Source organism: Nansenia antarctica (assembly GCF_963989245.1).
Source record: "Nansenia antarctica genome assembly, chromosome: 16".
In the NCBI taxonomy this organism is placed as follows: Eukaryota; Metazoa; Chordata; class Actinopteri; order Argentiniformes; family Microstomatidae; genus Nansenia; species Nansenia antarctica.
In genome coordinates, this window is record NC_137686.1 from 24,723,042 (window position 1) to 24,733,041 (window position 10,000).

Genomic DNA, 10,000 nt, shown 5'->3' on the forward strand with positions numbered 1-10,000 from the left:
AAGAAATATGCATCACCTAAACAAATTCATAAACATTTAGAAATATTATTATTTCGCCTGTGTTGAGAGCAATAGCACTATCGCAGATAGACATTAAGTGGCTTTGAACAGTCACCAAGTCGCTGAATCCCATGAATATGTGTCTCTGCATCAACAGAGTTAGCTAGGAGTTACTGTTGACAATGTTTAAACCCTATTAACGTAACGACTTCCCTGTTTAACTGGATGCTGATTCAATGTACTCAAAAACAAACTCAGTTACAGGAGACGTTTGACAGACATTCTTTTCTACAGCAAAGGCTGTTCTATTAGACTTTACAATAACATAGTTTCTTCAATCAGTCAAAGTAGTAAGTTTCTTTTTTCCCCGCCCAGTTTGCATTGTAGCACCAGCACTGAACATTTGGCAAAGTTAGAGAGCAACATAACTATATGAAATACATCCTAAAAGTCCAAAAGTTGATGTTCTGCTTTGTTGCTGTCGTTAAACATCCTTTATTTTCTTTTTCACATGTTATTTTTAATCTTGTACATTTCAAAGTCGATGTATATGAATATGAATTAACAGACAGGGGGTTTTGGTTATCAGCAGCATTTGGATATAATGGTAACTGAATAATCATCTCAATACGATGTGCAATCACTAACATCTTAGAAAACATACAAATCAAATAAATATCACATCCACATTCTAACAGTTTTCAAACTGTTTTTTGTTTTGTTTGTGGTTGACATTTTTAGGTGGTAGGTATAGGCCTAACTAGAGGCCTTTGACCAACAGAAGCAAAAAGGAGCAAATAATTGTTGTCATTAATCGCTTTACTCCCTTGTTGTCAGTTTGGGTTGCATGGCTATTCGAGAGTGAAGGACTTTGACATGATTCTACCTTGAAAGTGAAAAGAAAAAACGAATGTCAAGTGAAAGAGCCGGCGAGGAAATGACATTTAGACAATGCAATAACGACTCGACGTTTCCGCCAATCTCCTCATTACTTCTGCTCTTATGGCCCCGTGATAGGCTGCAGCTCCAACCAATCAGAGAGGGGAAATGACTCCCAATGAAATCTTAGGAACGAAAAAAATAAGTTTCTAGTGTTTTTTCTATTTGTATCGGCTCACTGTTGATGAATGAGGTGAATCAAGCTGGGTCTGGGTTGTTGATGACAGGTGTTTATTTTTTTCTTGTTTTACACATGACATACTGTAAGTTCACACGGTGACACCTCGGATGAGACATACTATGACATATGACATACTACTATTGACATACTCAATGAGGCGACGGTTTAAAAAGAGGGCTTTTTTTTTGTCCATGGACCCTCAGACAAGAGTGAATGCTTGTTGGACCCCTACTCTCCTGCTTTTAAGCCACACATTCTGATAGGTTATCAAAGGGGGGGGGGACATTGGTCTTTTGGGGGGATAGAGGCAGGAAGACAAAACAAACATTTACATCCAATGGTATGTTCAATTCATTCCCACGGGATCACTTCGGCGGCCGACGAGCATTCTCACGTCGGCCGGCATTGGTTTCCTTTGCGAACGTCCTCCTCCAATCGTATTTGAGACGTGCTAGTCAGGGTAGGTAGGGCTATCAGAGTTCACGAGGCTGACCCGCCCTCCCTACGAGTCCTCTATGAAGGATGAACCAATCAATCAAAACATTGAAATCAAGTACTAAGTAAGTTTTTTTCTGGTTGGTTATTTATCTGTGAGGGAGGGCAAAGGGAACACAGTTTTATCAAGCATACACTGTTAACAGGGGGAGCAACATTAAAGTCTAAAATGGCGTATCATAGGATGGGTGAGAGAGCGCAGAACAGATCACGAGGAGGTGCTTTCTTGCTCCCAGTGACAAAGTTCTCGTTTTTACAAAACAAATAGTTATTTTTTACTTTTTAAGTTGCTGAGAGAGGTAGAATGGAACATTTTCAATCAATCGTATAGGGGGTTTGTTTGATTAATCTTATCACATACTGTAATATCATCAACATGAATGAAACCATATCACAAGTGAGTAGGAGTCCCCCTGCCCTCTGAATTACACATTGTGAAATCTGTACAAACATTTCTATGCATTTTTGTATTCTTTTGAATTTTTCGCTCTGAAATTCATAGTATGTATCCCAAATGTCCCACAGTAGTTCAGGAAAGGTTGTTTTTAGTTATGATATTTCATAGTACCCCCTCCAGACTACGGGACACTGTATGCCTATAACTTTAATACTGTGATTGGCAAGGCCAGTTCATCGTTGGGGGGCTGAGGGGTGGGGGTGTGTGGGGGGGGGAGGTGGGGGGGTGGTGGACTATGGGAGGGGTTATAAGAATCAGTTGGAGGTATCCGAATGAACACTTCCGGGTCCTTCCGTGGGCGAGGTCACTGAGGAGGGGGTGGGAGCATCCTGCCAGCCACCGTTTGTCTGTGGGGTCAAGAGAGGGGAGGGAGGGAGGTGTTACTTACTATTATACAACAGTTAGTTCCGACCAAGTAATTTGAGTTACGATATACAGTATAACAGCACTGGGACTTTTAACTATATGTAACACTCTGCCGCACAGATGTTCTACTAAATGACCGTTAATTAGACTACATTGTTTGTGTTCAGGTTACGAGGCAACAGTCCATTTGAAGTTCAGTTGCGGAACTATTTTTTGTTTATTTTTTATGATTAAATAAACAAACAAATCATAATCTGTTGTCGCTTATTATTACTGTTAACTAATAAATCGCGCTGTAGAACTGTTGTATAAAAGCAATATCACACTCAAGGTCGTGCTGTTATACTGAATATCAGCACTCCCTCTCGTGTGATATTGCTTAATTCATTTCTGTATATCTCAAGTAGTGACACACAAGCTTCACACATACTGTCGTGTCTGTCAGTGATCTATGCCTTTGTAAGAGGATACATTCAATTGACAAAATATGATCCGTCACATAAAGGTGAAGTCTGTAATTCAAACCACAACAAGGCAGGGCTCCCAGCCAACCGCTGAGGGATGGGGCCGGAGAAATACGACCCCTCTCAATTTAGAGAGCTATGGATGCAAGAGCTGTCCATGAGATCAAAATTATAGTTTGAACCATGTGGTTGTTGTTGTTTGTTTGTTTTTTCTGAGTGGTGCAGTCCCACTCATATTTTTCTTTTTATTGGACAGATACAGTGAAGAAAGACAGGAAAGTAAGGAGAGAGGGCGTAATGGAATGTCGGAATGGGCCTGATTAATGTCGGAATGGGACGGATTCGAACCCATGCCGACATGGGCATAATATGTGTGCATTGTGGACTGCAGTGCTAGACCACTGGACCACCCCAGGCCACTGAACCTTGTTTTGAAGTGACAGATATACAGTACAGTTTTTTGCAAACAATTGAGTAAAACATGGTTATATGTTGGGTTCAGATGGGGTAAGACTTAAGTGGAACGAAGCGCAGGAGGCAAGTTATATTCTGAACCAATTGCTACATATCATTAATTTAAAAGTTAAACAATGGATGTACCAATTACAGTGGCCTCTTTAAGTCAAATGAACTGTACTTAAAATGTCAAAAAAAATCTCTATAATTACTGTCCCTAAAGATGATTATTGACTTGAAAAACGCTCTCACACTGTTAGATGTAAAATGCTAAAATGCCTCTATTGAATCAAAACTACACAAGGCTTTTGTTCACCTCCCTTCCATCTCTGATCGGTCTAACAATGGTCCACACACCAGAGCATAAATAACGACGCTACAGACAGTCTATGGGAGGCTCGTGGCGGTAGAAATCGGAGGACGGGCTTATTGTTATGTAATGGAATAAGGAATGGTATCAAAACACACATTTATGTATCAAACATTCCTTATTAACACACGTTTGATACCATTCCATGCATTACAGTACAATGAGCCTGTCCTCCGATCTTTACCTCCACCAGCCTCCCCTGATCTACAGACCTCTCACTCTCCAAAAAATCTCCCAAGGTGCGAGAAACAATTAGAGCAAATTATCACTTTGACTATCGACTTGAACAAAATATATAATGGCTGAGTAAAAGGGAAGCTATTTCCCAATCTCGGAGAGGGGTAGAGAGCATAAATGGGACATTAACAGCAATTTCCATGCCATCAGGGAACGCCGGGGAAAAGGGGCTTTGGCACCCCCTTATTTTCCAACCCTGTTATTTTAGAACGAGTCAGTCTGTCATCGGATTTAGAACCAAGGAAGTGGGAAAAAAACAACTTTTCAAAATCGCGAGGCGTCGTCGACACCCTCTGTGTATTTCGCACAGCCGTAATTACCGTTGAAGGATAGAGGACGAGAGGAGCGATGCTGCACATGAATGCTCCCGCTCTTTTTGTACAGTCATTATCAACGGTGTAATCATCACAACCAGAGGGATATTGTTCGGCTAAATCATAAAAAAAGAAAAAGATTTATCCTGGATTTGAAAGCTTCTACAAAAAGGGCCATTTAAGATGTAACATCTGAATATGTTGCGAAAAAGAGTATGCTTTCGACAGAAGAAAAATTGTGCTCATTGTGTCTATTCAATACAGCTATAAAACAAAATGCAGGGATTGAATACTTAGTATGTCCACGGCCTGCATATGTAAACATCCGTTTATAAAGCAATGATTAACCTCAGGTATAATAACAGCATTCTCTTTAATGTGCCAAATGTCAGATCTGAATTTGGTAAAACCGCATTCTGTTACGATGCTCCGTCAACGTGGAATGTACTTCGGAAAAAGTTGAACCGTAACATGTTCATTCCGCTCTCTGACTTTAAACTGTGTGTTACAGAGACTTTGAATCATACATGCAAATGTGCTTAGGTTCTCTTTTATAGGCTGTATCTGCTCACTGTTTCTGTTGTTATTTTATGTTGTATATTGTATGTTTTTATACTGTATGTGGTGTCTTTTTTAATTAAGCTCTACTTTTCTTGGCCAGGGCTCATTTGAAAAAGAGGCTACTGTCTCAATATGACTACCCTGGTTAAATATAAAGGATTCATAAAAAATCCTGTTTTATTTGAGACTGCCTTACAGGAACGGAACAATCTCATCCCCACTGAGTGTGCCGACTGATGAACCCACCGAGACAGACGGTCTGATTCTGTTTAAGATCCGAATCCTGTTCGGCTTCACGTCTGCCGCCTGCTCAGGAAGCGGCGTGGCTAGAATGGAACGGAGGCGAGCGGCGTGTCCACACAGCCCAGACGTCCAACGTCCTTTATCTAGCATGTTGGCGGCGCTACGGCCTTCGCTGTCAGTGTCACTGCGACCGGGGACGAGTGATCCGACCAACGCACTACGACTGCCGGCCCGAGCCCCCGCGCCCCCACGCCCCCCACGTGCCCCCCACATGCCCCGGCCTACGCGACTGTCTTATTGATTCTCCTCCGTAACGACGCAGCCTGTCACTGTGGGTACACATGCTAACACACCGCCTCCAGTGTCGTCATGCCCTACACACATAAAAAAATCCCCCCCCCCAAAAAAAACAGAAGCTGGCACGCTAGGTCTACATGGGCTGTTTGGGTTATTTTGGGAGCTAGTTTGGAGCAGCCTACTACTCTGGGCCAGTTTTGAGGGCTCCTATAAGAGGGAATGAGGTCTGTGTTTCCTGTCGTGTGCGGAGCCGGTGTGCGATGATGAGTGTTGGGACACGGGGTGACACCTGTGTCCCCTGCTGGCTCCTGTCGGCTGCAGGTGCCTCGCTAACGCTAATAGCAACGGACAGGCTAGCAGCGTGTCCGGACCTCTCTGCCTCAGCATGCCCCCCCCCCCTCACCCCGCTGCATCGCCCTGCCGCCCCCAGGGCATGATCAGCATGGGGGGTGGGGCAGGGGGCAGTGGGGGGGCAGGGGGACACTGTCTATCTTCGACAGCACACACGGCTAAGTGGCATCCCACACACACCCTGTGGCCTTGAAATAATTGGGAGGAATAAACGAAGGAAGAAACGATACAGTATTTGGAAATATTCTGACGGGTTGTCTTTTGGTCTAGAAGATTCTGACGGTTAAAAGAAGGTTGTTTTTCTGTCTATGTTTTTCCAAAGTTGAAAGAAGGTTGTTTTTAGGGTTGTCTTACGTTGATGCCCTGTGGACTGTACATCTGGCTGGCCGCGAGGCTGTCACTGTACCCTCCGGTCTGGCTGATAACGTGGCGAAGGGTATCCACCTGGAACGCACACACACACACACACACACACACGCACACGCACGCACACACACACACACACACACACCCACACACACACACACACACATAGAGACACACACACACACACACACACATACACCACACACACACACACACACACACACACACACACAGACACATACACACACACCACACACACACACACACACACACACACACACACACACACACACACACACACAAACACACATACAGACAAAAGGGCAGGTCAGACAATAGCACCAGATGACAAAAGCCACCCTCCATAGGAAAGGTCAGTCTGATAGGAGAAGGGCACCATGCATTGGAAAAGGTTACCAACGGGCAGTTTAGAATAATTTGGCCGGTGAATACAGATTTAACAGGATAGACACAACAAAAGGACAAAGACAAACTACCCCAAAATACGAAACACAGGGGATCTCATAATGAATATGGGATGATCATTTTCGGAGGCAAATAATATAATAAAATCAGCCGCTGACTGTTACAAATGTAACGTCTCTCTTACAACTCAAACTCATCTCCTTTCTCCTTGGGAGCCGTGAAGCCATTTTGAAGTGCACAAAACCGAAAGACCCTTTTGACAAGGACATTGGTTTCAATTAAATCCTAACCCAGGAGACCTATTTCTCCTCCTACTGGGGGGGGGTTTAGCCCTTTTGCATATTTATGAAACACCCCAAGCATGTGGAGAGCTGATTTAAAAAGAAAGGGAGGGATGGTTAAGAGGGATGGAGCGATGTGGGGGCTTGAACCAAATCAGAATATCACCACGGGTGGTGACTTCCCCATCCCATGGTGCGATTCCTGACACCCCAGACTCTCTGTGTGTTGGTCATTCCTGTCCAGCGGGGCAAGGTCAAAGGATTGTTGTGCACCGGTGGCTGAAATAAACCTCATCAGGGAGTGTTGATGAGTGTTGTGTATTGTTTCCAAAACCGTCTGCGACCGTCTATTCATGTCTGAGGGTGACAATGGCGCCGCCGCCGCTACATTAGCGTAGCGCTACAGGCCGAATGTGACCTCCGCCTCTCTGACAAGGTCAAGAGGCTCGACTCGACTGCGTGTCGTCGACTTCTGACGGTTTTCACTGTAAAATGTTAGCTAGCGCAGTGCCTAAAACAACAACAACTGAGCTAATTATGGTTCTATTAGCACAGGAGGACAGGAGGAGGAAACATACAGGCCACACCCACTTTGATACAAGCCACTCCCCCCTTTAACTAATGAATGCATGAATTAAACTGTCTGACCACGCCCCTTAACTGTCTAAGCCACTCCCACTTGGACACAAGCTCCTCCCACTTTGATACAAGCCACTCCCACTTGGATACAGGCCACACCCAACATGAATGAACATTGAAACATGAGATGATGGTGGGGAGAAGCCAGCTGAACCTAGGGGATTTGATCCCCTGTCTACTGAAGCAAATCTTAAACTCACTTAAACCTAGACAGCAGCTCTACTACCCACTAGACCCCCCAATTCATCATGGATGAAAAAAAAAAAAACTAATTAAATTAAAGCGCTGGATTTACAGAGGGTTTGCCTGCCTACCTGGGACTGAACGTTGGCCCCCACCTGCCCCCCCTGGTACGAGTCCCCATTGAGAGACTGCACACTCATGAACAAGTCCCCGGAGTTTGACATGTTAAAAGAGCCAGCAGAACCTGGAAGGACACAAGGAAGGAACAAGAGAGGAGGAGGCATAGAGAGAAAGAGAAAGAGAAAGGAGGGAGAGAGAGAAGAGGGAGAGAGAGAGAGAGGAGAGAGAGAGAGAGAGAGAGCGAGAAGTGTGGGAGGAAGAGGAGTTAACACGGTCATGCAACAGCAAAAGTGCAGTTAAGTAGGTGAGTAGTGCGAGAGGGGTAGTGAGTGAGTGAGTGAGTGAGTGAGTGAGTGAGTGAGTGAGATGTGGTGTCGTGGTTGGAAATCAAACCCATGGACCGGATGGAAACAAAACAGCTAGCTGTGGCTATGTGATGCTCTCGTGCGAACGCTAATGCTAAAAAAACAACTTCCGGGAGGTACTGTACTAACAACCCTGACGACATAACATTGTTATTATCGACAACAGTAAGACTAGGGGGTTAAAACCAGGGGTTACGTACTGTATACTCAGTGGATGGATTGCGCTGTTGTGGAAGTTCTTGTGCTAGCGGCCGGTGGGTCATTAGGGAAGTGCTAATTGAGCCACAGGAAGACCGAAAGAACCCTCTTTGTCTTTTAATGGACCCAAACTCCCCAGATGTTAAGGAGACCGAAGGACCTAACTTGATTTCACACGACAAGACAACAACGTCAGGATCATAATCCAATCCAGAAACGGAGAAGAGTCTCTGTGACAAAAGGCCGTAAACCCCGGTCAGTCATCAGCCTAATGGCGCTCGGGAGGTCAACAGGACAAGCACCAGGATGGATGAACGTCGGCCCTAACCAGGAGATCAATACTCCCTTCTGTGTTCAACAGACCGGAGAGAGAGAGAGAAGAAAGGGAGAAAGAGAGAGAGAGATAGTGAGAGAGAGGGAGAGCGAGAGACGGGTCCATTTGAGACGTTATTGGGTTAGTAAGCGAAGGGTGCGGCAGTATTTGGTTAGTCTAGACTCGAGGGGGAATAGAATCAGAGACTGGATTCTTGAGGGCTCAGGTTAAGGTGATAGTGTGCCGGAGAGTTTTAAATCTCACTGCCACCTGTGTTGTTGGTTGGATTTTATATCTATGCCTAGTTTGATGTCCCTTTCGATCTGGTCTATACTGTTTAGCATTTCATTGAATGAAAATCAAAACACAACTTTTTCAAAGTGCATGGCTGGTGGTGATGCTGGTGATGCTGACACCCATGGAGTTAGAATAACGTAATAGAAAGTGTTTCGATTTCATATTTCATATCAATGCCCTTTCGATGTTTAGCATTAACCTCAAACTGGGTATGGAGTGGATTATGATTCAGAGAGAGAAGTCGGTTTCAATGGCGTGGTCCGGTGTTGAGACTAACCTGCAGAGTTGGGAGTGGAGGGGGAGTTAGCCTGGCTACCGTGTGCGGAGGACACATTGGTAGCACTGACGGCTGTCTTTGCTGCGTACATATTAGCTTCCTCTTGGAACTTGCCTATGTTTTTCTTGTATCGGATTCTCTTGTTGCCGAACCAGTTCGATACCTGTGGGTTTTAAGACAAAAGTTAAAACACGACACGACAGACAATCACGTTTTTCAACGCTGATTTTATTTGATGGAAGCGTGCGTTCCAGCTAGCTATCATTGAGAGAAACAGTGATATTTACACAAAGTGTCCTTAGTCAAAGGGTTACGGTTTAGTCCTACTAAAAGTGAAATTCTAACAATTGTTCAAAATACATGACAATACCCTATATAACACGTTCAAATTGCAGCATTAACCCGTATTAGCATTATTAGCATAAACTGACGAATTAGCTGACTATCAGTAGTGACGCACTGCACTGCAAGGGCGGCAGAAATCGGAGGACGGCTCATTGTAACGCATGGAATGGAATGACGAATGGTATCATTGTGTGTTTGATACCATTCCTCATTCCATACCACGCATCACAATGAACTCCGCCTGCGATCTCTACCTCCACCTCCGCCTCCAGCCCCCCCTGCTGGACTGTACTGCACCTGTGAGACTGTGATGCTGCACTTCTTGCCCAGCTCCTCCTTGGCCTCCTCACTGGGGTAGGGGTTGGACAGGTGAGAGTAGAAATACTCATTCAAGATCTCTGTGGCCTGCTTGTTGAAGTTCCTCCGCTTTCGTCTGGGTGGATGGGTAAAAGAAGAGGG

General features: G+C 44.7%; 1 protein-coding gene across 3 annotated transcripts in view; it reads right to left on the minus strand.

Annotated features, from left to right (window-relative positions):
• Nucleotides 1-2,326: 2,326 nt before the first annotated feature.
• The window catches only part of LOC308171466 (pre-B-cell leukemia transcription factor 1-like), a gene marked incomplete at both ends in the record, with an annotated part of 57,944 nt that continues 50,270 nt past the window's right edge, over nt 2,327-10,000 (minus strand). For 2 of the 3 annotated variants that reach the window (XM_080546316.1, XM_080546315.1), the window contains 5 exons: nt 2,327-2,419; nt 6,086-6,175; nt 7,758-7,870; nt 9,197-9,359; nt 9,839-9,974. In XM_080546316.1, the coding sequence (XP_080402442.1) occupies nt 2,327-2,419; nt 6,086-6,175; nt 7,758-7,870; nt 9,197-9,359; nt 9,839-9,974 (595 nt within the window). Of the gene's footprint in view, nt 2,420-6,085; nt 6,176-7,757; nt 7,871-9,196; nt 9,360-9,838; nt 9,975-10,000 lie in introns of those variants that run through there. The other variant, XM_080546317.1, reaches the window with a different exon arrangement.